Source organism: Nerophis lumbriciformis, linkage group LG29 (genome assembly GCF_033978685.3).
Source record: "Nerophis lumbriciformis linkage group LG29, RoL_Nlum_v2.1, whole genome shotgun sequence".
NCBI lineage: Eukaryota > Metazoa > Chordata > Actinopteri > Syngnathiformes > Syngnathidae > Nerophis > Nerophis lumbriciformis.
The window spans coordinates 15177740-15205000 of record NC_084576.2 but is presented as its reverse complement, the minus strand read 5'-3'; the positions used below and the strand labels follow the sequence as shown (position 1 = coordinate 15205000).

General features: G+C 42.0%; 2 protein-coding genes across 2 annotated transcripts in view; both read right to left on the bottom strand.

Annotated features, from left to right (window-relative positions):
• The window catches only part of rpgrip1l (RPGRIP1 like), a 24319-nt gene extending 8494 nt beyond the window's left edge, over positions 1-15825 (bottom strand). Inside the window, exons 1-20 of the mRNA XM_072911856.1 lie at positions 15676-15825; positions 15317-15400; positions 9863-9992; positions 9470-9780; positions 9198-9297; positions 7479-7571; positions 7291-7396; positions 5118-5264; positions 4976-5049; positions 4763-4902; positions 4576-4682; positions 4447-4497; positions 4193-4363; positions 3982-4099; positions 3457-3891; positions 2726-2847; positions 2284-2650; positions 2024-2214; positions 659-754; positions 429-570 (exon numbers count right to left, since the gene is read on the bottom strand). Coding sequence (XP_072767957.1) covers positions 429-570; positions 659-754; positions 2024-2214; positions 2284-2650; positions 2726-2847; positions 3457-3891; positions 3982-4099; positions 4193-4363; positions 4447-4497; positions 4576-4682; positions 4763-4902; positions 4976-5049; positions 5118-5264; positions 7291-7396; positions 7479-7571; positions 9198-9297; positions 9470-9780; positions 9863-9992; positions 15317-15392 — 2977 coding nt within the window. The 5' untranslated portion in view covers positions 15393-15400; positions 15676-15825. The remainder of the gene's footprint in view (positions 1-428; positions 571-658; positions 755-2023; positions 2215-2283; positions 2651-2725; positions 2848-3456; positions 3892-3981; positions 4100-4192; positions 4364-4446; positions 4498-4575; positions 4683-4762; positions 4903-4975; positions 5050-5117; positions 5265-7290; positions 7397-7478; positions 7572-9197; positions 9298-9469; positions 9781-9862; positions 9993-15316; positions 15401-15675) is intronic.
• Positions 15826-16644: 819 nt separating this feature from the next.
• tph2 (tryptophan hydroxylase 2 (tryptophan 5-monooxygenase)) lies at positions 16645-25843 on the bottom strand. The gene is made up of 11 exons (XM_061924975.2): positions 25518-25843; positions 25302-25418; positions 25046-25229; positions 22235-22335; positions 22075-22142; positions 21802-21998; positions 20637-20772; positions 20398-20524; positions 20224-20319; positions 20012-20145; positions 16645-16921 (listed from the first exon to the last, which is right to left on the bottom strand). The coding sequence occupies exons 1-11, from the start codon at positions 25677-25679 to the stop codon at positions 16747-16749; spliced, it is 1497 nt and encodes a 498-aa protein (XP_061780959.1). The 5' UTR covers positions 25680-25843; the 3' UTR covers positions 16645-16746.
• Positions 25844-27261: the final 1418 nt, after the last annotated feature.

Genomic DNA, 27261 nt, shown 5'->3' with positions numbered 1-27261 from the left:
TGATGTAGAGAAATCCCATATTTTTACCAATTTTCACAGGAGATTTCCCATATTTTGAAATGCAAATGTCGATGCTCCTCTTAGACACACGTAATTAAGGTGTTTGTGAAATTCCCTGATGCTTTTTGCTGCTAAATTAACCACATAAGTGCTGCATAAAACATTATGTCGCTACTAGTCCAACATTACCCCAAAAAAATGTTTAAAAAAAAAAACAACTAAATGCCTTATCAAGCTGTTACTGATGTATACTATTCATGTTTTACTGCAAATTAATATTGGCTCTTAATATCGTTTTTTTGCTCTCCTTGACTAGTACCGGTAATAATCGGTATCGGCCCTGAGAAAACCATATCGGTCCATCTCTAAAACAAGACTGGAGCGTGGTTAAGGACTGCCAGTTTGTTGCAGCATGTAAGCAGGCTCACCGGGAAGAACGTCTCGGTTGGTGTCCGAAAGCTCCGAGGTGCACTGGGAGCTCGGAGGGAGCAGCTGACCCTCAGAGAGCACAGAAGCTTCATCCTCATCTTCTCCTTCCTCAGCTGGGCTGAGACCCATCTTGGACGATGCCTATGATTAATGACTCATTGTAACTTCACGAGACAAGCCCACACACGAGATGTATATCATCTTTGTGTCTTTTTTAGGAGAACACCACCTGCTGGACAAGAGGCATGTCTTCTAGAAAGGTCACTCTTCTGGCAGCCTGTTCCTGTTTGCCTGGCATCTTCTTGGTGGACTTCAGTGTAGCTTCCTAAAGGGAGGAAAGAAGACTTTAGGGCGGTGGTTCTCAATTATTTTCTGCATTGCTACGCCCAAGCAGACAAAAATATTTTCATGCCGCCCATCAATTCAAATACAGTGGAACCTCCATCTTTGTGTACGAATGTTTCATTTCGTCATTCGTTTTTAGTCCCGCCTGCAGGCAAAAGCATGGCGCAGCATTTTTGGGGAGGTAGAGGACCCCACGTCACCTGCTGCACAATAAAGGACACTCCTTGTCACTTCTCAGCGCTTCAGCATGTGTGCCTTTTGTGCTTTTTCTTACCCTTTTGACACGTTTTGTCTATTTTGCTAACTCAATACGAGTCCCAAAAAGACAACTGACCAGTGTGGAAAGAAGAAGGGACTGGCTGTTGAGTAAAAAAAAATGTTTAAAAAAGGACTATTTGCGAGTACTACATTAATGTCGCTTGCAGGTACGGAGGAATTAAAACAGCAAGTTTTAATTTTGATGAAAACAAACTTTTCTGGAAAAATCTGCCAAAACAGACTTCTATCACAATCTTGTTCAGCAGCGCCTCTTCTAAGAGCACATACACAGCACTATTACCCCACCGCCCGCCCTCTCTCTGTCAGCTCCTTTCTTGTCAGTTACTCCTTTGCTGATGTTAATGTAAGTATTTGTATTTATTTTTTTGTTTTTGTAAATGTGGCAATATTTATTGTTAAGGTTTTTTGTGATTCCTGATGTTTTGTAAGGGCACCAAAGAAAATTCTGTGTTTGTGTGCGTGTTAGCCAGGCATCGCATACAGACGATAGTTAAGCTTGTTGTTGTTGTTGTTATAGCTTGTTAATAAAGACAAAGTTGATCCATTACCCCCTTGTTGTGTTTGTTTGATACATAGTACTGTATAATACCTGGGATTTAATAATACCTGGGATTTACATAGCGCTTTTCTAAGTACCCAAAGTCGCTTTACATGTAGAAGTATAGTATAGCACTTTATATTGTGTTCAAAGCAAACAAACCTGAACTAAAGTATACATCTCGAACGGAGAATTTTGCTTTACTACACACTCTTTTCGATGTTCAATCCCTGTTCAAGAACCAATTAAGTTCGTAAATTGAGGTTCCACTGTACTATTAACAACCTGATCATACGCATTTCATATGTACAAACCACTATGAGTTGCTGGCACCAGCATTCCACATATAAATATCTGTTTATCCCCGCCTCATTAATTAGGAAGTACTGCATTTGCACTCAAACAAGTCTGACAGTGATCTCTTGTGCTGACCTTTGAGGCAGTTGTGTCAGAATGAGAGTGAGAGGACGTAAAGTGGTCTTGGTTTTCCTTAGTTTCCTTCATGTTGCCTCCTACTTCCTCTAGATTTTCCACTGGGAGGACTTGGTAGGAGAACTTCCACTTGAGTGCAACGTCAATGTGGCCGGTGTGGCGTCCATTGGAGTCATAGAGGTCAAATTCACCTAACAACAAAACCAGGAAAGCCTTCAGAAGACGCTGCAAAAGGAAACTGGGGACAAATGAGGACTCACCTGAAATCTCCTTGTCCTGGACCAGCAACTCCAAAGGAAGAGCAGCTTTGCCTAGATAGACGTCCATGCGTTCCTCCTTGTAGTCAAATACATAGAAGTGAAGAACCTCCGACCTCAGGTACTGGTCCAGGCTAGCATCCATCGGAACAGAGTAAGACTTGATATCGCTGAAGTGAGGTTCATAGCAGTCATGCACGGTGGCAGTGGGGTAGTCTGGAAAGTGGAAGAACTTGTAGACCACGTATGGACTGGGCTGCAGTGACGATTGGGACAGGAGATTTCTGCAACTGCGCACGCTGATATCCAGTTCATTCCAACCACTTGCGCCTGGTGGAACCTCAGATGTCTTTTGTGGCTCCAAACTGGTCTGAATATGGAAAATGTCTACAATGTAAAAACAAAATAAAATAAATATGGCTGAAATGGACCTCTTGGCAGGTACCTGTGCATCATGGCTTCCAGCCGACAGCCTCTCTTTGTACAGACGTCCAGTTTCTGTGATGGGAACCCTCAGCTTGATCCAGTAGTCCAGCGATCCGAATGAGCCCTTTTCACCGGAACTTCCTAAAGATGACAAAATATGACGATGATGTCCCACTTGATTGAAAGAAAGTGTTCAGAGAATATTTTCCAACTTGAAGCAATAGAACATATAATGAGTCTTCTCTCTATTTACTTTGTTTTGTTGAAAAACTTAACACAATGATTACCCCCTGTGTTTTTATCTTTGCAAATACATATTTGGTTTCGATGGCGAGAAGAGGTGCCAGGAACGAGACATAGCAAGAGTGGACGTGGGTGTGTGTGTTCCCAAAACACACGCTTAAGTTGCGATGGACAATGACCAAACAACTCCAGGGGCAGCAAGAAGGACAAAAGCAAGTGAACAGAGGGATAATCGAGAGAGAGAGAGAGAGAGAGAGAGAGAGAGAGAGAGAGAGAGAGAGAGAGAGAGAGAGAGAGAGAGCGCGCCAGACCTTGTAGTGCACGGTTTTCTCTCCGCCACTGGCATTGTTACCGTTTGTATTTACTCCAAGTGTAGAATAAATTGTTAATATTCAATTTTAGTAAACTCGCTTTATTCAGACAAGCCATTAGAACAAGAGAACAACTCCGCCTTTAAAAAAGGGAATATCTGAACAACAGTCACCGCATGACAAAGAAAGTACTCACCAACCAGCGGAAGGCTCCCAGACACTGTCCCGTCCTGCAGAAGTAGGCGATGCAGGCGAAGCTGCGTACTGGCCACGGTCTTCCACTTGAGTCCGAGGGCCTGGTACAGCTCCACACTCACAGAGTGTCTGTGGAGGTAGTCAAGGAGGGTGTCGTCCACGCTCACCACGTACTTTGACGTAAAGCCATATTTGGGCGTTGGACCCGCCACCACCGGAGTGGCATGCAGGTCAAAAAGGTAGAAGGCGTAGGTGCAGAAGGTGGAGGGGGCAGGGTCACCCAGAGCCACCAAGGCGTCTGGCGACAGAGTGACGCCGACTATTTGAAGTTCCAGAAGGTTCTCTCCGTCTTCCAGATGGAGCGTTTCATTCTCGTCTGGGGTGTCAGCCTTGAAGACCGCGCTCTTGACGCCGTAGGCAACATTTTGCAGTTGAGCTGTCACAGAAAGACACAGGAACTTAACGCTCCATGACATTGTCTGGTGTTGCCACATTAACCACAGGGGACATTGATGAAGACGAGTACCTTGCAGTTTGTGGAGCTGGACTTCCTTGGCGGTAACCATCTGCATCTGACGTTCCAGCTGCTGCGTGTACGTGCTTTTATCACGCTCCATCTTCTTCTGGACAGTGTCTAGTTCTGCCTGCAAATGTCACACTTAGCTCTAGCTCAAATGTGTCTCGTCAGCTAGCCAGCCGAAACCAAAACAGAATCTTCTAGAATGATCTGTTGGTACCTTGAGGTCACAACTGATCCGGCTCTCCATGGTCAGCAGCTGTCTGACCTTTTCCAGCTCCTGGATGGTTTCAACGTGAGCATCTTGAGGCTCTCTGATGTTGCCACTGCTCTGACCCCCCTGCCCTTCCTGGATTAAGCTCAACTCAACGTCACATTGAGATTTACGTTCCTGTGGGGGGCGGCGGTGAGAATGAGAATGGGGAATGGCACCCTTTTCTGCATGGATATCATTTCGCCATGGCAACACCTCACCTTGTTGAGCAGCAGCGCCTCTGTTAGTTCCGCTGCATCGTACTCATTGGTCTACAATACAAGTTAACATGCGTGTTACACAAGCTATTACCGCAACATGGCAACACAAGGTGGGCAGGGCCTTCTCACTCTGCTGTAGACTTCTACACGACGTTGAAGCTCATTCAACTGTTGCTTCTGGTCTGCAAGCTGAACAAGAAGCTTATGGTTTTCTTCTGTCAGCTTCTCGCTGGTGTCTAAACCAAATTAAAATCAACATTATTTGTCTTTTTCAAGGGTGCACAGCATGTCAATTTCAAGAACAGAAGTCACAAACCCCTCTCAGCCTTGACCTTGTCCAAGATTTGGTTCTTGTCTTGAAGGTCGGCCTGCAGCGCTGTTTCCAGCTGCGTAATTTGCTGCTTGAGTTGCTGCTCTTGAATGCTCGACTTCTGCTGCTGAGACACGTCAAACATGCTGCAGCAAGACACATGACCTTGTCATTGCTTGCTCTGGCTAGGTGGGAGGAACCTGCGTCAAAACACCTCACCTGTTGAGCAGCTTCTCGTTTTGCTCCTTTAGCAGCGCATTCTCTTGCTCCGTCTCGCTGAGTCGCTCCTCTAACTGATTGCGAGAAGAGGGATCAGCGGCTGTGGCGGCAGAGCCAAAGGGACGCCAAAAAGCTCACGTACCTGCTGCAACTTGGCTTGCGACACCTGCGAGCTCTGCAGCTGCGTCCTCAGCTCCACGCACATCAGACGCTCGTCCTTGAGCTGAGACGACAGCTCGGCTACCTTGGCCGTGGCGGCCTCGTAGCACGCCTTCTGCGTGCACTGACTCTGCAAAACATAGTCCACATCAGTGACAAGAAGGGCTCTTCTTCTGCTTGACAAAAAGTAATATCATATGTTTTAGCTCTGCCCATCCCTGTGCAGATATTGGACAGAAGTGTTTGATACTTTGTCTTTGGTAATTGGCGAAAGGATTGAACTGAATCCTCTAAGTGGACAATTCGGGGTAGGCTCTCTGTCATCTTCTCTCAGCAAATCCAAAAAGAATCTGGGGGAATTCACTATTTTGTTAGCTACAAAACTAATTGTGCTTAACTGAAAGACTGCAGCGCCTCCCTACCACACCCGCTGGATCAGAGATATTCTGTATTTCCTTTAATTGGAGAAAACTAGGCTGACATTTCTGTAAAATTTCAAGGAGTATGGGGTGCTTTCCTAAAAGATGTAAAGGAGACTGATCTCTAGTTTGGCCCCGATTGAGATGTGGTTGAATTGTGGATAACTGATGAGCCTTTTGTTTGCTATTGTGTATTGGTGCACCATGTTGGGGCCATTCGGACGTACAGTTGTCCGTAGCTTTATATTAATATTTGCCTGTACTTATTTGACTGATATTTTTTTTTCGGATGGAGGGGGGAAAAAAAAGAACATTTGATTTGTATTGTATTGTATTTCTGTTAACTGTGTGTCAAAATAATTTAATAAACAAATGTTAAAAAAAAGAAGTAATGTCACGTCAATCATATCACCGTCTATCATTTTCCAAAAGACACATCTCACGACCTCAAAAATACACATACTGTCCCTGTAAAGCAGAGCTCTTCAAATAAATAGTTCTGGGAGACAAATTTCAGACTTCTTCTATCACTATTTTCTTATTTTGTATATAATATGACTGTAATATCTTATAACTTTTACTTCACCAAATTAAAACACAAGAAATACGCGGTTAGAGATCCTCTACAACAGTTTGTCCCCAACCTTTTTGTAACTGCGGACCGGTCAACGCTTGAAAATTTGTCATATTTTTTTTTTGTCATAAAAAAATACAATCATGTGTGCTTACAGACTGTATCCCTGCTGACTGTATTGATCTATATTGATATATAATGTAGGAACCAGAAATATTAATAACAGAAAGAAACAACCCTTTTGTGCGAATGAGGGTAAATGGGGGAGGGAGGTTTTTTGGGTTGGTGCACTAATTGTAAGTGTATCTTGTGCTTTTTATGTTGATTTAATTTAAAAAACAAAACAAAAAAAACAACATTTTTTTATTTCTTGTGCGGCCCGGTACCAATCGATCCACGGACCGGTACCGGGCCACGGCCCGGTGGTTGGGGACCACTGCTCTACAAGACAGAAGCACGCCGCTGTTTTTGAGAACCTACACAAAAAACGCTAGTAAAGAGCCTCTATAATCAGTGCTTCTTAACCATAAGGCTGGGGCCCATTGTTGGGCCGAGAGGGCCCCCTATAGGGCCACCAAAAATATGTGTTTCTCAGCTGTGATCCGTAAGGGCCGCAGTGGTACTTAATTGTAATATACTTTTCCACCACTTGTGGCAGTAATGACAGAAGTCTCTGATGACTAAAGTCATAGAGAAGTTTCTAAATCACAAAAATTGTGACTAAAGTGGTCAAAGCTGTATTTTCATTTGCACTTAAATTTTATTGACTGTTTATTAAAGAGACATATTCATTATTATTTAAATATATTTGTTTTAGCACAATATAATTGTATGTACATAAAGTTTTCATCAATTTTTATGAGTGCCTTCTTTTACAGTATATTTGGCTAATATTCAGTTTGTAATCAGCCTGACCTAAGCCTTGATAACAAGCTTTGTGATTAACACATGATTTCATATAATTTGACCAGGTTTATCCTGTTAAACTGTAAGTAGGTTAAATATAATTATTGAATACGGGTAAAATCAAGAGTAAGATTACTAATTCAGTGTTTATATTTGAGTGGGCCCTTGGTCCCTCTGTAGTGGAACAGTTAGTCCCAGAGGTAAAAAAGGTTAAGAACTCCCCCCGAGCTGCCAGTTCGATGGTCCTGCTGTTTTACCTCTTGCAGCTGCAGGAAACGGACCTCCAGCTCTACGATGGCGTTGGATCTTTCTGACAGCTGCTTCTGCAGTTTGATCATAGTCACATTGTTGTTTATCTGCGACCTGCCAACGACAACAGCAAGCCTCAGCATCTTACCACTACCACCACCATCATCATGTGTGTAGAAGAAACGCTGAGTTTCACCTAAGTTCCGACTTGTTTTGCTGCTGAACCGTCACCTGTTTCTCTTCTTCCAGCTGCGCAATGCGCCTCAGCTGCGACTCAATCACATTCTCTCTGCCACACAAAAAAATCATATGTTCTTATCATATGATCACCGCAGCAAAATGACATTATTGTGAGAGCACCAGCAAGTCGTCATTGACATCGGTAGGTTGACATTGTGAGTACCGTATTTTTTGGAGTATAAGTCGCAGTTTTTTTTAATAGTTTGGCCGGGGGTGCGACTTATACTCAGGAGCGACATATGTATGAAATGATTAACACATTACCGTAAAATATCAAATAATATTATTTAGCTCATTCACGTAAGAGACTAGACGTATAAGATTTCATGGGATTTAGCGATTAGGCAGATTGTTTGGTAAACGTATAGCATGTTCTATATGTTATAGTTATTTGAATGACTCTTACCATAATATGTTACGTTAACATACCAGGCACGTTCTCAGTTGGTTATTTATGCATCATATAACGTACACTTATTCAGCCTGTTCACTATTCTTTATTTATTTTAAATTGCCTTTCAAATGTCTATTCTTGGTGTTGGGTTTTATCAAATATATTTCCCCCAAAAATGCGACTTATACTCCAGTGCGACTTATGTATGTTTTTTTCCCTTCTTTATTATGCATTTTCGGCCGGTGCGACTTATACTCTGGAGCGACTTATACTCCGAAAAATACGGTAAGTAAATTATTTACATATATTGTAATGTCATCACTTTTAAGATGACATCATCATGACACCACAACCCTGCTGACATTACATCATCACCATGTCACATTGTATCATTGTGACATCCACACTTTTTTAACATGATATAATTGTGACATCCCTGTCAACATGACAACATCATGACACCACAACCATGTTGACATTACATCATCACCATGTCACATTGTGACATCTACTCCTTGTTAAATAATGTGATATAACTGTGACTTCCCCGTCAAAAATTACATCATTGTGAAATCCCCTCGTTGACGAGATTTAATTGTCATTGTCAACATGATATTGTGACATCACCACCTTCTTGACACAATATAATTGTAACATCACTGTCAACATGATATAACTGTGACATCAACACCTTGTTAACATATTGTGACATCACCACCTTGTTGACATAATGTGATTGTGAAATCATCTCATTGACATGATTTAATTGTGAATTCATTGTCAACATGGCGTTGACATCATCACCATGTCACATTGCATCATCACTATGTCTTTGACATCATTGTGACATCACCACCTTGTTAACATGTTATAATTGTGACATTCCTGTCAACATGACATCATTGTGACCTCGCTGACTAGATTCAATTGTACCTTCATTGTCAACATGATGTTATCATGACATCATGACATCATGACATTATATCTTTGTGACATTGCTACCTTGTTGACATGACATCATTACTATGTCAATACAACATCATCGTGACATTACCCCCAGCGGGTCGCCATCATGGCATCATGTGACATCGACCAACATCTGTCTGATTGTGTTTTTAAGGATGTAGTCGAGGCTTCAAATGGTTGATTGACACGTTTAAAGTCACCAGGACATGTGCTGGACAGTAACGTGGGTCAGATGACAAATCGCAGCTAGTTGACTCCACAGTGTCATGTCCACAGGTGGCATGAGAGACGCTTGGAGATAAATTTGGAGCTCACAGATTTCGGGTCTTTTCACGGGCCTCCTCCAGCAGACTCTGCATATACGGTGATGGATGGCCAGTTGGGGGCCTGTCATCTCCTGCCAAGCTCCTGGCGCCTGTGTGCATGAAATGAATGATGACTGTGACAATCATCTTATTCTGGAAATGTCAACATTTGTCCACATGCAATGAAGTTGTGTTCAAATGTGTCACCATAGCAACACAAGTAGGGTTGAATAACCATCAATATCACACCACAATAGAGAACAAAATAATCATGTGCCCTACGTCTGGGTGGAGTCGGCAAGGGAGACAAGGCTTCCTCCGGTTTCCTGGAAGTCGAGACTACACGTGCTAGGACGCGCCCGTGAGGCGAGCGAGTTCCGCCAGGGGATCCGAGCAGCTGCTGCTTGGCCACAAACCAACGCTCTTTCAGCCTCTTGTTCTCTGCCTCGAGTGCTCTGTTCTTCTCCTGGAAATCGCTCACAATATCCTCCTTCTCTGCATCCCGCCTCCCGGACGCTGGCAGACTGACACCGCCAGCCAGCTGCTCCATGCGACGGCGGTCCTTGACCAGCCTCAATAGCTTGGTACCCAGTCTGTGAGATGATTGGATGGGGAGAACATAGAAAGTTCAAAAGTGAACCAAACTAAACAGAGCAGTCTATGTCAGTGTCTTACTTCTTGATCTTGTCCTCTTGTTGGTGGATGTGCTGCTTAAGAATCAGTGAATCTTCGTGCAGCTGCATGAAGTTGTCCTCCAGCTCCCTCCTGGACACACGCGACAGGTCGACACGCACTCGCACGTCTCCTGATGGCAGGAAAGCAAAGATGAAACAAAGTTTTCACATTATGTCAATTAATTTCACTCAACAGAGCTTCACGTATAATAACGTGGTCCATCCCTGCACCTTGTCAGGGCTTGAACCCATGTACACACTTGTGTGCGTGTGTTCAGATATCACACTACACATTTTCATATTTAGCTAGCATGTTTTTAAGCTTATAATCTGATCACTGTAAGTAAAAAAAAAAAAAAGTAGAATAAGACCTGTTTATTACAGTATAAAGGTGGTTGAAAAGAGGCGACTATCTTCACAGTAAAAAAAATCTACAAAGTTACCGCACGGATTGATTGCTGTATTTTTGGACGGATATTTCAAAAACACATAAAGAGTCTGTTTGCAACCTTAAAGGGGAACTGCACTCTTTTTGGAATTTTGCCTATCATTTACAATCCTTTTTAAAGACATGACGATGGATGGATTTTTTTTAATGCATTCTAACTTGTAAATTAAAGTAAATAAAAGTCTGCATACAGCACAGCCGATGGGAGCTCCTATATTTCACCCATGAAATCCAATAAATAACCATTTAAAAAGCGCCAACAATACTCCATTTAGATTTTGTGACTTGAATATTAACCAAGTGTTAGTGATATTATTATTATAAACGCTAACGCAGATGAACTATTTAGAGGGGCGCCGTGATCACTTTTGGGTGTGCCTATGTATACATCATCGAGTGGTCTGCTGCTCCTCGCTTCCCTGCAAGCTTATTGCAGATCATAAATCATGCATCTCACCTGGACATGAGACGTCTGAGTAGGTATTCCGACAAGTTGGTACACTTTGACAGCCATTTAGGACCCAAAACTGGCAAGGATGACACGAAAAGACACTTGTATCCCTCCGGCACCCCCACCCCGTTTCTTCGTGAGGATTATGAGACATTCTTCACCTAAATGTGAATATATGAACATTCCAGCAGACGGCATCCAAATGACAGCAAATGCACCGCGTATGCTTAAAATGATCAAAATACGTAAATATTAAATATTATTATAAACGTCCCCATTACATTACTACATTACACATATACTTACATCATGTATATAAAACCTCAATGGAGGTGTTTGGCCTGTGATGAGGTGGCGACTTGTCCAGGGTTTACCCCGCCTTCCGCCCGATTGTAGCTGAGATAGGCTCCAGCAACCCCCGTGACCCCGAAAGGGATAAGCGGTAGAAAATGGATGGATGGATGGAGGTGTTTGGATGTTTTTTTAAGAACTGTATAGGCTCTATTGTAAGCGGACTTTTGATCGCATTTATTTAATATTTAGAAAGCATTAAAAAAATATATAACATCCATCATGTGTCATGTCTTTCATAATGATTGTGGCAAAATAGGCAAAATTCCCCCAAAAATGCAGTTTCCCTTTAAGCTGATGCCTCAATGGTGCTAACTCTCAAGAATGTTGTAAACAATATACCAAACCTTCTTTTGCAGACCTGGGCAATTATTTTAAATCAGGGGGCCACATTGAGAGAAAAAAATGAAAATATGCAAACATGTATGTATGTATATAATAAAATGTGATATTTATGTATTTTGCTCATTTTAAGCATACAGCAGAGCATTCATTTCACAGATGCATCACAATGTTTGCTTTTCCCTTCAACATCAACAATACTATTACTCATGGCAGACTTCGTAAGAGACAACAAAGACTACTTTGGCACAAATGATGATCCAAAACCATATATTTTTTAGCCTAAATATAATGAGGATGACTTACATGTTTTAGAAGCTGTGTGCTAAACCAATCTAGCTTTAGTGAAACACTAAGCATCATGGATCACTATTGCTAGGTGCTGAACAAGATATACAAACTACAAACATAATAAAACATGCACTTATTGGATGTCAAAGTTGACCAACTGCTCGGTTTATGGCCACAACATTCTGCTATCCAGGTGAGAAGCATGATTTATAATCTATAGGCTAAAAATAGTTTATCTGTGTTAGCCCTTATAATATAATATAGCTAATACTTAGTTAATATTCAGGTCACAAAATGTAAATTAAGTATTGTTGGCGGTTTTTGGATGTTTTTTAGTGGGCTTTATGGGCGGAATAATGTACTCCCATTAGCTGAATTGTTAGCCACCTCGTACTTGCCGTATTTTACTACTGGAAATGCATTTAAAAAAAACATGTGCTCTTGTCTTACATAAGAATTGTGAACAATAGACAAAATTTAAAAAATGAATAAACGCAATTCCCTTTTAGGCATGTTTGTTGTCAGCTAATGACAGTGATACAGTAAAATTTAGCTACTAACATTAGTTATCATTAAATGTATATTCTACTGTGACAACAACATGACTGTAAATTGTTAGTTGCTTTTCTGGGACTGCTTTTTGCGTATGTGCACACGCTCCAGGCGTGTATGTGTGTCTGCAAGACAGCATTTAGTGACAGCCGGAACGCTACAAGCAATTTTTATTCAATGTAATTAGTAATTGTGGAAAAAAGTAGACAACTTAAAAATATATATGTTCTGTTAAAACCACTAATGGTAACATGTCATTAACATGTGTTGTAGTAGTACTTTTTGGTTTGTACAATGTAATGTTGAGCAGCTCCTTTAACCCTATACTAAAATAAACATCATTGACATTTTAGGAATAACATAAGTGTAACGGAGGCCAGCCATGTGTATGTATGTTGGTAAATCTCACTCCCTGACAACTTGAAGAGCAGTGCTGGCTGCCGGGTTGATAGCTCGGACTTTTAGCTCGGTAGCTAGCAAGCTCATCTCTCATGCCGGACGTAAAGAAAAGCAGGGACCGAACCAGGCGAGTTACATAAATCAATATTCTTAAGTAATTTTGTGTATTTGTTAAAGTGCATCACAACAAAACAAAACTCCTGGGCTGTAAACCCATTGTACAGCGCAGGAGTCAGGTATACGAAAAGTTGTTGTTTTTCATAAGTACTACTACTCCAAGCTGGACAGACACAGATTGCAATGGACAATTACGATTCCAGAAAAGATTTTCGGTGTCAACCTTCCCCCTATCCAGGACTTATACCGGTTTAGGGTCAGAAAACGGGCAGGTAGCATCACTGCAGACCCCTCAACCCTGGTCACAAACTGTATAATCTCTTCCCCTCAAGCAAGTGTTGAAAATCACTGTACGCCATAACAACCCATTATAAAACAGTTTCTTACCCCCTGCTTTCAATCTGATGAACGCTGTTAAAAAACATGGAAACTATTTGAATGTATGAGGGGCCGTTAGGGACATTAATCAGAATTACCTCTTACCTACACTACTGGAATGCTCTCACATAATCGCAAAAAGCCGCTGCCTGACCAGGGCTCAGAAAATCTGCAGAGACTCCTCCCACCCCCACCAAGGACTGTTTTCACTGCTGGACTCTAGAAAGAGGTTCCGCAGCCTCCGTAGCAGCTTCTTCCCTCAGGCCGTAAGACTATAGAAAGCATTAAAAATAATCCCCTCAATTCCCCCCCAAAATGGATTAACTCGCTGGAATATAAAGACAATATAACATACATCCATAAACGTGGATGCATATGCAAAAGTGCAATATATTTATCTGTACAGTGATCTATTTATTTATATCTGCACCTTATTGCGCTTTTATCCTGCACCACCATGAGCTAATGCAACGAAATGTTGTTCTTATCTGTACTGTAAAGTTCAAATTTGAATGTCAATAAAAGGAAGTCTCAGTCTAAGTCTAAGTCTAACATAAATGAATAAATTATAAATGGGTTATACTTGTATAGCGCTTTTCTACCTTCAAGGTATTCAAAGCGCTTTGACAGTATTTCCACATTTACCCATTCACACACACATTCACACACTGATGGCGGGAGCTGCCATGCAAGGCGCTAACCAGCAGCCATCAGGAGCAAGGGTGAAGTGTCTTGCCCAAGGACACAACGGACGTGACTAGGATGGAAGTTGGTAGAGTGGCTGTGCCAGCAATCGGAGGGTTGCTGGTTACTGGGGTTCAATCCCCACCTTCTACCATCCTAGTCATGTCCGTTGTGTCCTTGGGCAAGACACTTCACCCCTTGCTCCTGATGGCTGCTGGTTAGCGCCTTGCATGGCAGCTCCCGCCATCAGTGTGTGAATGGGTAAATGTGGAAATACTGTCAAAGCGCTTTGAGTACCTTGAAGGTAGAAAAGCGCTATACAAGTACAACACATTTATCATTTATCATTTAAGGTGGGGATTGAACCCCAGTAACCAGCAACCCTCCGATTGCTGGCACGGCCACTCTACCAACTTCGCCATGCCGTCCCCACATAACATAACAACTGAAATGTTTTTCTCTCACACACACTACTGGAACACTCTTATACACACTACTGAAATGCTCTCACATAAACAACTGAAATATTTTTCTCTCACACACACTACTGAAACACTCTTATACACAGTGAATGTACTAACTCATGTTCAATTCATCTTTTTTTTTTGCTCTTTGCTCTATTCACCACCGCACTGTTATTTTATGAGCCTTGCACATATTCGTTAAATACTTGATAATATTTTTAGTTAATCGTTAATATGTATTGTTTGTATTGAACAATGAGAGCACAATCTACAAAGTTGAATTCCATTCATCCATCCATCCATTTTCTTCCGAATTCCTTGTGTGTTAAACATTATTTGCCAATAAGGCTGAGTCTGTATTCCTCCCACCTCCAAAGGCATCCACCTGGGAATAGGTTGATTGGCAACACTAAATTGGACATAGTGTGTGAACATGGGTGTGAATGTTGTCTTTGCCGTGCCAGCAATCGGAGGGTTGCTGGTTACTGGGGTTCAATCCTCACCTTCTACCATCCTAGTCACGTCCGTTGTGTCCTTGGGCAAGACACTTCACCCTTGCTCCTGATGGCTGCTGGTTAGCGCCTTGCATGGCAGCTCCCGCCATCAGTGTGTGAATGTGTGTGTGAATGGGTGAATGTGGAAATACTGTCAAAGCGCTTTGAGTACCTTGAAGGTAGAAAAGCGCTATACAAGTACAACCCATTTATCATTTATCATTTATATTTGTTGGCCCTGCTATGAGGTGGCGAGTTGTCCAGGGTGTACCCCGCCTACCGCCCGATTGCAACTGAGATAGGCTCCAGCACCCCCCGCGACCCCGAAAGGGACAAGCGGTAGAAACGGATGGATGGATGGATGAGTCACACTAGCTGACACACACACACGCACGCGCGCACACGCACACACACACACACACACACACACACACACACACACACACACACACACACACACACGCACACACACACACACACACACCTTGTACAGCTCTCAAGGGGTTCATCATGTCTCTGACAGGCTCGTCTGCTGCCGTTTCATCCAGCAGAAAAGACATCTTTCACACTGGAAAAAAAAAATTAAAAACATTCTCAATAAGATCACATAAAGGTTCGCGTTGCTCACTTATTTTTGATGATAAAAATGCTTAAATACTACTGTGGTTGATATTCAATCGTTAACGCCATGTAATAATAATAAATATAGTGGTGACTCTCGTCAAACCCAAGATAAAACTCATACCGTTAGCATTAGCCAGCTACAGCTAGCTCCCGCGTCTAAACGGTGGTATAATAACGACCAATTGAATTACTGTAATTATTGCTTCTTTCAAAAATTACCCGATTACGTTGTGGCCGTCCCGTCTTCGCAAAATTATGATTTCATTCACTTGGACAAGAGCGTTGCTAATGAAAACAATATTCTTCTTCGTAGTTTTCCTCCCCTCTATGGTAGATACAAGGCGCACTTCGCTCATTGCTGCCTTCATTTGGTCACTGTGTCCATTACACCATCATTGTTGCAGGAGAAAGGCAAGCAAACATTTTTTATTGCATTTGATTACATATATTTTTAAATTCTCTTTAAATAATAATGATGGCAATTTTAATCTGATCCTGATTTCCCAGCAGCTTAAATGTGTCAAGTCAAATCCTTAAAAACCTTTACATCAAGATTTAAACGCAAGCTTAAAACCAATAATTTTGATTTGGCATTTACCTAATACTTATTAATTTTATTGAAGTCCTTCATACTTTACTTTTATTCTTATTAGTTATGCTAGATTTGACTTAATTCTATCTATTATCTTATATTTACTGTATATATTTTAATATTTGTTTTACTCTTATTTATTTTGTATTCATACTCATACTATTCTACATGTTTTATTATTTTTACTTTCCAGTGTTCCATAGAGGGAACCCTCTGCATTATATTGACCATGGCTGTGGGGGCGCTTTGTGTCAGCGTACAAGTGGCCATGCTTTGATGAGCTCCTGGTGCAGGCGGCTCCTGTGATAGTGTTTTTTCTCCTGGCTCCTCTGTACTCAGCCATGCATTAATTTTTGTGTATGTGTATTTATGAGTATGTGATTGATGATGGGGGATACGAGTCATTGGGGCATTGTTTTCAAGTCTGTAAAGCACTTTGTATGTATGAAAAGCACTTCACAAATAAAGTTTGATTTGATGATTGAAGATAATGCAAACATTATTAGCAACAACCCAGATGGATCTAATAGCTAATATAGGAAGGTTCTGGAACGTGGTAATGTTAAGAAGACACTGTTGTTTAGAGATTGTGACACATTTATTGGATTTTCATATACATGTATGAATGCTGCAGTTGTCAAGGCTTGGGATATGATCATCCTGTGAGAGATTGAGGAGAAGAAGGCTGGAACGTCACGTCAGATGCCCATGTAGGTGTTCATCTTGCCCAGAGCGTCGCACACGGTGGTGAGGTCGCTGCGGAGGTCTTGCACCACGTTTTCGATGCTCCTCGTGTCTTTGAGGAGGTCCACGCTCTGAGTGTACGGGTTGTAGTACACAGAGAACGGACGTTTGATGGTCTTGGCAAACTCCCTGCACCAAAAAATATGAAGGCATGTATATTTGTACTAGTCACTAGTATGTAGAAGTACTGAAAGTGTGTCATACTGGTTAGCAATGTTCCCTCTAATTGTTCATGTGTCTGAGCAAACACAAAAACTCCCTGAGCATTCAGTGGAGCACATGTGAGCAACATCACACGTGGCAATACCAGCAGCACACCTGTCTCAAACCAATCTTTTATAATAACACTCAAATGAGGAGTCATTTTCATGAGATTATTTTGGAATATTAGTGATTTGGCCCACTTGTAATGAAAATAAAATACATCTTGTTTTTCATAAGCTATGGATTAGTATTGTACAATATGTCTGGGTGGGGGTCCTGCTTTGGAAATCATTTGTACCCCTTTCAGAGATCACATTTAGTTCCCCTTAAACATCCTCATGTTGCACAATGAAATGTAAGCATTGGATGAAGTGTGCATTCCTGTAACGTTCTCTCGTAACAGCATTCCATGATTAATATCATTAAATTAACATTAATAATAAATGACAGTAGAATAAGCACACGTATGACTGAGGAGTCATAGTGTAACTTTATGTGGTGTTTGAGTTGTCCGACTTTTTGTGTGGCCATTAACGCACCAGTGGCTTAGTGGTATGCGTGTTGGTGACAGATGACAAGTTGGTTTTGGCCTGGTTTGTACGGCAGAAAATGACTAGTTTTTCGAGATAGAAGTTTTTTACTCATGTTTTTGGTGTGGTTATGGCCGAATATAAACAGTTTTGCTCAATAAAGTGATCGATATAATTCCTGTCCTCGAAGCATCTCGATAGACGTTACAATAATTGAACGGTGTTCAATTGAACGGTGTTGACGAACACTGTTAGGAGCGCTTGTTGTCACTGTCACTCAGAGTTGCATTGCAAAATTACACAGAATAAATGTGTTTATTTTGTTTAGAATTCAGATGGGTTAGATTTGGTGCGCGGCATATATTTGCTGTGCGCAGAGGACGCTTGAGCAGTGCGCAATTGCGCAGGCGCGCACCTTCGAGGGAACGTTGCTGGTTAGTATTGTATTGTAATATATACAGTACAGGCCAAACGTTTGGACACGCCTTCTCATTCACAACACAACTGATGGTCCCAACCCCATTGATAAAGCAATAAATTCCACTAATCATCCCTGATAAGGCACATCTGTGAAGTAAAAAACATTTCAGGTTACTACCGCTTGAAGCTCATCGAGAGAATGCCAAGAGTGTGCAAAGCAGTAATCAGAGCAAAGGGTGGCTATTTTGAATATAAACTAGAATATAAAACATGTTTTCAGTTATTTCACCTTTTTTTAAGTACATAACTCCACATGTGTTCTGCCTTCAGTGACAATCTACAATGTAAATAGTCATGAAAATAAAGAGAACGCATTGAATGAGAAGGTGTGTCTAAACGTTTGGCCTGTACTGTATATAATAGTAGGTAGGAATCAGTAGGTAGGTAGTAAAAAGCATGTGTTGTGATAGTACTAGTAGGTAAATAGGTAGCAATGAACATGGGCAGTAGTCATAGAAGTGCTAGTTCTAATAAATGGTTAAAAAGTAGTAATAAGCATGTGTGTCCTAGTAGTAATAGGTAGGTAACTACTAGTTATAAGCATGGGTTGTGGCGGTAATTGGCAGGTAAGTAGTAATAAGCATGTGCTTTAGTATTAGTTCTGGTAGGTAAATTAGAAGGACAAAACATTTACACAGATGCCACTAGTGATAACATATGTTAGCTGGTGGTGTTTTTGTTATATTATTGCTTTGAAAAATGTAACTGTGAGCAAGTTGCAAACTGCCCTGGTAAACATATTCTAATAGACATGTGTCGTCATAGCAGTTGTAGTAATAGGTAAGTAATGTATTAGTAATGTGGTAGTAGTACAGATACCGGTAGTTAAATGAGTGGTAGGAAAATAAAAACTCATTAACATGTGTTGTAGCAGTAGTAATTGGTAAATAAATACAAAATAAATTTAATATAATAAAAATAAATTGTAATACGCATGAGTACGAGTATTATAAGTAGAAGGTAAGTATATATGAGGTACCTTAAAGAGGTCATCCGATGATTTTTTTTTTTTTTTACATTTAAAACACTTCCTTGTGGTCTAAATAACAATGGTGGTTCTTTGGACCGGCATCTTGCATAGATTTTGTTATACATACCATTTTCAAGCCACTTTCAGAATGCGCCGTTTTGTGGGCAGTCTTATTTACGTGTTTAATACCTCCTCCAAGCCCCCTTCGGCTGCGTCTCCCACCCGGTCAGCAATGTTGTAGATTTTAATGCTTCCATAATGAGTCTACTGACAGATTAAGTTCAAACTAAACGCTACTTTGTATTAGAAATGGCAACAGCGGAGGATGCATGTGCATGTACGAGCCAGTCTCCCCCACAACAAGAGGATATTGAAAAAAAAGTAGCTTATTGACAACAGCGTGGACTACAATGGCAGACGTGGTAAATTTATACCCCTCCATCGATCCATTTTCTAACGCTTGTCCCTTATGGGATTGCGGGGGGTGCTGGAGCCTATCCCAGCTGCACTTGGGCGAAAGGCGGGGTACACCCTGGACAAGTCGCCACCTCATCTCAGGGCCAACACAGATAGACAGACAACATTCACACTCACATTCACACACTAGGGACAATTTAGTGTTGCCAATCAGTCTATCCCCTGGTGCATGTCTTTGGAGGTGGGAGGAAGCCGGAGTACCCGGAGGGAACCCACGCAGTCACGGGGAGAACATACAAACTCCACACATATTTGGATAATCTGCTGAAGGGGGAATGGGGAAAACTGCACTATTGGGGCAATTTCCAAACGGCTCGTTTGGTGGAAGTATAAAGGAAGGCAAGATTGTTTTATAAATATCTCCGCCGTGCCTCCACAGTTTGAGTACAAATTTTCGGGGTTTATGCAGATCCCAAATACACAACAGCATGTACCATTAGGTAAGAAAAGTTGGGTTTTGTATACCAGGGCCCCTTTAAGCATGTGGAGTAGTAATACAGAGTAAGTACTGTATTATGTGCACAAGTAAGGACTGATTATGTTTAACCAGAAGTTTACCGCATCTTCTGCTTGGCCTCCTCAAAGCTTTCGGAGACAAAGTAAACTTCCTGGAAGGTCGTGATGAGACATTCCTGGCTGCAGGTGGTCTTGGGGTCAAAGGTCTTCACACAGGCCCGTTCTGACAGAGCATGCTGCGGGGGCAAAACAACAGAAATTAAGAAAGACTTTTGTAGAACTGTTGTGTAGAACTGTGAGTGTGCGTGTGTTACACTCAGTTCTCCAATGGATGATAGCAAACCGGCCCCGTACGCTCTCAGCTGACCTTCTTGTTTACAGAGGCCAAACTCAATGGTGAAGAAGTAACACTGACAACACAAACACAAACACACACACGTGTCACAGCAAAGAGACACAGTGGACTGCTGTTGAGCGGCGACACTCACTGTGGCCAGCTTCTGCACGTCCTCATCAGAAGCTCCCAGAGACGCCAAACCGATTTCCTGGGAGAACTGAGCAAACTTGGGATCTGCCAGCAGAGGAACGTGACCCAGGAGCTCGTGACACGTGTCCCTGAAAGACAAAAAACCTATGCTGGATCAGGCATCATGAAGTCATTTAGGATCATAAAGTGATTCAGGTATTGTAAAGTGGTTCGGGTCTGGTAATGAGGCGGATCGCTCACGGTTCCGGCGTGTAGAGCGGGTCGGTGCTGTGACGGACATATTGGGTGCAGTTGAAGACTCGGTAGGCCAAACCTGCCAAAAAGTCCCGAGGCGACAGGTAGCCTGCCACAGGTCGCACTGTGAAGCCCGACCTCTCTGGAACACAACAAACATGGCCAACTTTTTACTGACAGAAGGTCCCGAAACTGGCATGGACATAGCTTGGGGATCACCTGACTTAGGGTGAAATGAGTGGAGGAGACGTGAACGGGGGTCATGTGACTGGCTGGAAGTCATCCGACCGGACGTGACATAACTCGGGGTTGATGTGAAAAAGGGGAGAAATGAGTGGAAGTAGCACGTGACTGGAGTGAAATGGCTGGTGGTCATTCGACTGTAGGTGACATAAGTGGGGTTACATGAGTAAACCTGACATACTGTATTTCGGGGCTCATGTTACAAAGGTGGTAAGTGAGTGGAGGTGATGTGAATGAGGGTCACGTGACTGGAGTGGAATGGCTGGAAGTCATACAGCTGGAGGTGAGATAACTCGGGTCACATGACTGGATGTGACATAACTCAGGGGTCATGTGACTCAGGTAGGAAATGGGTGGAGGTGATGTGAATGGGGGTCACGTGACTGGATGGAATAAAATGGCTGTAAGTCATACAACTGGTGGGGACATAAGTGGGGTCACGTAACCGGACGTGACCTAACTTAGTGATCATGTGACTAAGGTGGGAAATGGGTGGCGTTTATGTGAATGGGGGTCACTTGACTGCAGTGAAGTGGCTGGAAGTCATACAGCTGGAGAGGGACATAAGTGGTGTCACATGACTGGATGTGACATTCTAACTCCTGGGTCATGTGACTGAGGTGGGAAATGAAGGCCGGTGATGTGAATGGGGGTCACATGACTGGAGTGAAATGTCTGGAAGTCATATGACTGGAGAGGACATAAGTCGGGGGTCATGTGACCGAAGAGACATGAAGAAGTAACACTGACAACACAAACGGGGGGCATAAAGGGAGACACAACTGGAGGTGACGTAGCTGTGGCGTCATGTGAGTGGGGGTGATGTGACTGGAGATGAAATAACCGGTGGTCATGTGACTAAGGATGACGAAACAAGAGGTCGCACAACTGGAGTTAATGTGACCAGATGGATGACTGTGGGTGTGACCTCTGAGGAAGAGCGAGACATCCTCCAGCTGGGGAATGTTGTCCTCACGGTAGCCGCAGTGTTGGCTGAGCAGAGGGAGGTTCTTAAGGTACTCTCGGCAGGCGTGAGTGGGGTACAGCTTGTTGAGCTCCCTGTAGACCACGCCCCACGTGCGCACCTCATCGGACGTGTACTCGATGCGAGGTATGGGCTGACCACTACAAATAAAGAGCCCACTTCAGGAAAACATTTTAATTTGTTATACTAGATAAAAGGTGGAGGAGGAGAGCTTACAACTTGTACTTCATTGCCACCTCCACAAAATACTTCCTACGCTGGCGGTAAAGTTCATCTCTGAAGCCCTAAAGCACAAAGTAGAAGAACATTACACGCACGCACACTGAGTGGTTGTTGCTCCACCATTATCCTCAGTATGGAAACAAACACCACCTACCGGGTGGTCAGCATCCAGCTCAGATCCGTACATCAGCACTCTGTGGGAACACTGATCCAGCTCTGAGATCTTCATGGGGAACCACGGAACCTCCTCATCATCTAGCATCAACGCAAACACACAACCTTTTTTTCTGATGTGTACATGAAACTATGACAACATGAAGATGACATCAACCTGAGGATGACATGATAACACAAGGACAATGGCATAAAACTGAGGAGTGATTGGGATGATGTGATTAAATGATGATGAGATGACACAACAAAATGGTTATATCAGGATGACACAATATGATGATTGTATGACAAAATGTTGTTATTTCTAAAATGAGGATGTGATGACACGCCATGCTGATTATATAATGATACTAACACGAGTATGACACAATAACAGGGGTTTGATGATATAATAACACGGAGTATGACAGGACATAATGATCACAAAATGACAGTATGAGGATGGCGTGACGAGATGAGGCTGTAGATATCAAAATGAGATGACACGCTGATGATAACATGAGGATCAGGACATGACAACAGTTGTTGCAGAGGGAGGTCTAAGGATGATATGATAACACAAGGATGACAAAATTGTGAACATGGGACATATGATACTGATATGATAAAATAGGTATTTTAAGACTATACCATTAATGATGGAGGATGTTTTGATCATACCGTTGGATGAGGGATGATGGTGATTTAATTTGAATGAAATAACGTGGATGAGAGCATAACATGAGAACGACATGCGAACATACATATGACGAGATAAGGATGACAACATAAAATGAGAATGATAAAATTTTGGCGTTCAGGATGATAACATAAAATGACATAACTTCAAGGATGATGACAACATAAGGATGACAGGACATAATGATGACATCATGACAGTATGAGGATGACAAGATGAGATGAGGCTCTAGATATCAAAATGAGATGACACAAAATGCTGCTGACGTAACAAGATGGTGATGGTAACATGAGGATGAGGAGATCATGACAACTTAAGGATGACACAGATCGGTAGGTTGTGAGTTCAAACCCCGGCCGAGTCATACCAAAGACTATAAAAATGGGACCCATTACCTCCCTGCTTGGCACTCAGCATCAAGGGTTGGAATTGGGGGTTAAATCACCAAAAAGTATTCCCGGGCGCGGCCACCGCTGCTGCCTACTGCTACCCTCACCTCCCAGCGGGTGATCAAGGGTGATGGGTCAAATGCAGAGAATAATTTCGCCACACCTAGGGTGTGTGTGACAATCATTGGTACTTTAACTTTAACTTTAACTTAATAACACAAGGACGACAAAATGGTAAACATGGGATGACATATGATAATGAGATGATAAAATAAGCATCCTAGGACTATAACATTAATAATGGAGGATATTTTGATCATACCATGGATGAAGGAAGATAGTAATATAATTTGAATGAAACAACGTGGATGGGAACATGATAATAACATGAGAATGACATGTGAACATGCAAATGACGAGATGAGGACGACAACAAAGCATGTGGATGACAATATTTTGTCGTTACGATGATATCATGGATGACATACCTTAAGGATGATGACAACATGAGCATGACAGGACATAATGATGATATCATGACAGTATCAAGATGACAAGATGAGATAAGGCTCTAGATATTAAAATGAGATGACACAAAACGATGCTGACATAACAATATGCCGATGATAACATGAGGATGAGGACATAATGACTACTTAAGGATGATGTGATAACACCAGGATGGCAAAATCGTGAACATGGGATGACACATGACAATGATATGATAAAATAAGCATTTTAGGACTATAACATTAATGATGGAGGATGTTTTGATCATACCATGGATGAGGGATGATGGTCATTTAATTCAAATGAAATAACGTGGATGAGAACATGATAAAATGAGAATGACATGCGGACATGCAGATGACGAGATGAGGAGGACAACATAACATGAGAATGATAACATTTAGGACGCTAAGATGAACCATGAATGACATAACTCAATGATGATGACAACATGAGGATGACATGATAACACAAAGACGACAACGTGCAATTGCGATGACATAATCATGAGGGGTGATTGGGTTGTATGATTTTAAAATGAGATAATATGATAATAACACACAGGGATGATGATAAAATGAGGATGAGATGATACAACACAATGGTTATAACATGATAATATGACACAATTTGATGATTGTATGACAACATGATGATGAAACAATAACATCAGGATGATGATATTTTAAAATGAGGATGGGATGACACGCCATGATGACAATAAGATGATGACAACATAAGGGATGACACAACTCTCCTGAAGGAATCAATAAAGTACTATCGATCTATCTAATAACAGGGGGGGGGGGGGGGGGGTGATGATATGATAACACAGAGGAGGACATAATTACAGTATGAGTATAACAAAATGAGATGACAACAACATGCTGATGATACCAAGAGGATGAGGACATGAAGACAAATTAAGGATGACATGATAACATGGGATGACACATGACGATGATATAATAATATACAAATATTAGCATTATAACATTAATGATGGAGTATGTTTCAATCATATCATAATGGTGATGGTCACGTAATTTGAAAGAAATAACATGTATGAGAACATGAGTCTAAAAATGGGAACATGGAGATGAAAAGATGAGGATGTCAACATAACATGAGGATGATAACATTTAGGATGTTAGGATGATATCATGAATGGCATAACTCGAAGATAATGACAACTTGCGCCTGGTGCACTCACCTGCCTGGGCGGCCCACACGTGCGCGGGCGTGTTGAAGGACAGGATGTTGACGTGATCTTTGAGGAGCTCCAACAGCTCGTTGAAGTCCTTCTTGCTGCAGCTGCAGTCAGCAAAGATCTCCACCTCGTTGGCCACGCGTTTGGACGCGCGCGACTCAATGTGGTTCAGGTTGACCCGCCTCTCCTGTAATGGGGGGAAAAAAATGGGATGAGGCTCACCTGGCCGACGTCAGCCGGCAAACTAACGAGGTTTCACCTGGAAGAGTCGCAGAGCTCGGACCAGACAACCGACCTCGTTCTTCAGAGAGAACACCACCGCCTGGCTCGGCTCTGCACAAGTCTCACTGATGGGACTGAAGGACGGGCGCCGCGACTGAATACACATACAGGAGTGTCACATGACCAAAGCTGAACTTAAATGAGTCAGGAGATGAAGAGGATGAGGGTGAAAATGGACGAAGGAGAAGGTCACCATCTGGCCGCCTGTGTGCCGCAGAGGCGGCCGCTGGTCCAGCATGGCCGAGTCGAAGGAGAGGCCGCGGCGGCTCCAGTACTTGCTGGAGAACATCATCATAGCGGGCTGCATCCTGGGAAGTGGCTCCTGGTCGTCCTTCATCACGTGAGGGGACGCCATGGGGAACCAGTGGGTGTACGAGTACCAGGACCGGTCCAGTATGACGGCTCTGGTGACACCTTGCTGGCCAAACGCACAACTCCAAGGTCTCGCCTCTGTCAGCTTGCAGGTGCTGCCTGCCTGCGCTTAAATCCTGACACTGGAGGGGGAGGGTCCAAGGGAGGCAGGGGAGAAAACTCAATGGCTATAAGAACTGCTTCTGTTGGATAATATATTCCTTTGATATGATCAAGTATGACATAAGACTACATTCAGTATTGATTAAACAATAGTCACGATATGACATAACACTGTTGACGTTAGTGAATCCTCTGACGTTGTGTTCGATTGTACACAAAGTTTGAATGCTGTTTTTGTTTTCCACCTGCGTATGCCACAAACTGGGGCGATAACGTTGGCGAGCCGTCGCCTGCTGCAATTTCCTGTCAGTCAGGAAATGAAAGAGACGCCTCTGTGATGTGCTCCTGCTGCTTCCTTATGAAGCGATGCACTGATAGCCAGCAGCATCCAGCGGTCCACACACAACCTGTCATGCTGACAAAAATGATACAAGCATGGAATCAATGTCTTGTTTCAAGGAGGTGTTCTCACTGCTAATGCAAATGCACACATAAATTGAAAACATTTAATAAATTAGCAACAGCCTAACCATTGTTCTTCAAACTTAGCCTGGTGAACAATGCCTGAGTCTCGGTGGAGCGCCATTATAGTCACCTAGCAGGAAACGCATAACAACAATGATACACGATGTCAGGGGTGTCCAAACTTTTTCCACTGAGAGCTGCACACTGTAAAATTAAGGCATGCATGTGGGGGCCATTGTGATATTTTTTATTTTTAAAGCCAATACAATATATTGATTTTTTTAACCTTTAGGGCTCCCCTCAAGTTTGGTCCCAGGGACCAGGAAGGGCCTCGGTCATAAAAATGTTAAAAATAAGTCACACATTGAATTTTTTTTAAATGAATATTACTTAATGTTACATTTCTAGATCAACTTCAGGTCTATCAGTCAATATAAAGATAAACAAAGTTTAAAAAAATGTTTTATGCCTTTTTTGTCAAATAAAACCCAGCTTTTTATGGCAAAAACACAAAATATACAATATTTCCCCCCAAAAACAATTCTAAGTGGAATATTTGATGTGAAGTAATCAAAACAATAAATAGGTCAATAATTCATAACACCATTGATTGTTAATATATTTTTTATTTGTTGAGCAATGACAGTTAAAAACAAATCAAATTTATATGATTGTGGATCCAAACAGGCCTCATTTATATACGTTTCAAAAATAACAACACTTGAAGTCTCTAGATCAACTTCAGATCTAATAGTCTTTTTTTTTTAATATATATATATATTTTTTTAGATTTTTTGTTTGTTTGTTTTATGCCCTTTTTGTCAAACGAAACTTATTTCTTTATATGGCAAAAACAAATATATGCAATATTATCCCCAAAAAGTACATCAAAGTGAAATATTACATGTGAAGTAATTGGAGTCTTGAATAGGTTGATGATTCATAACAACAATGATTTTGTTTCATTGTTATTTTTTGAGAGTGAAATTAAATAAAAA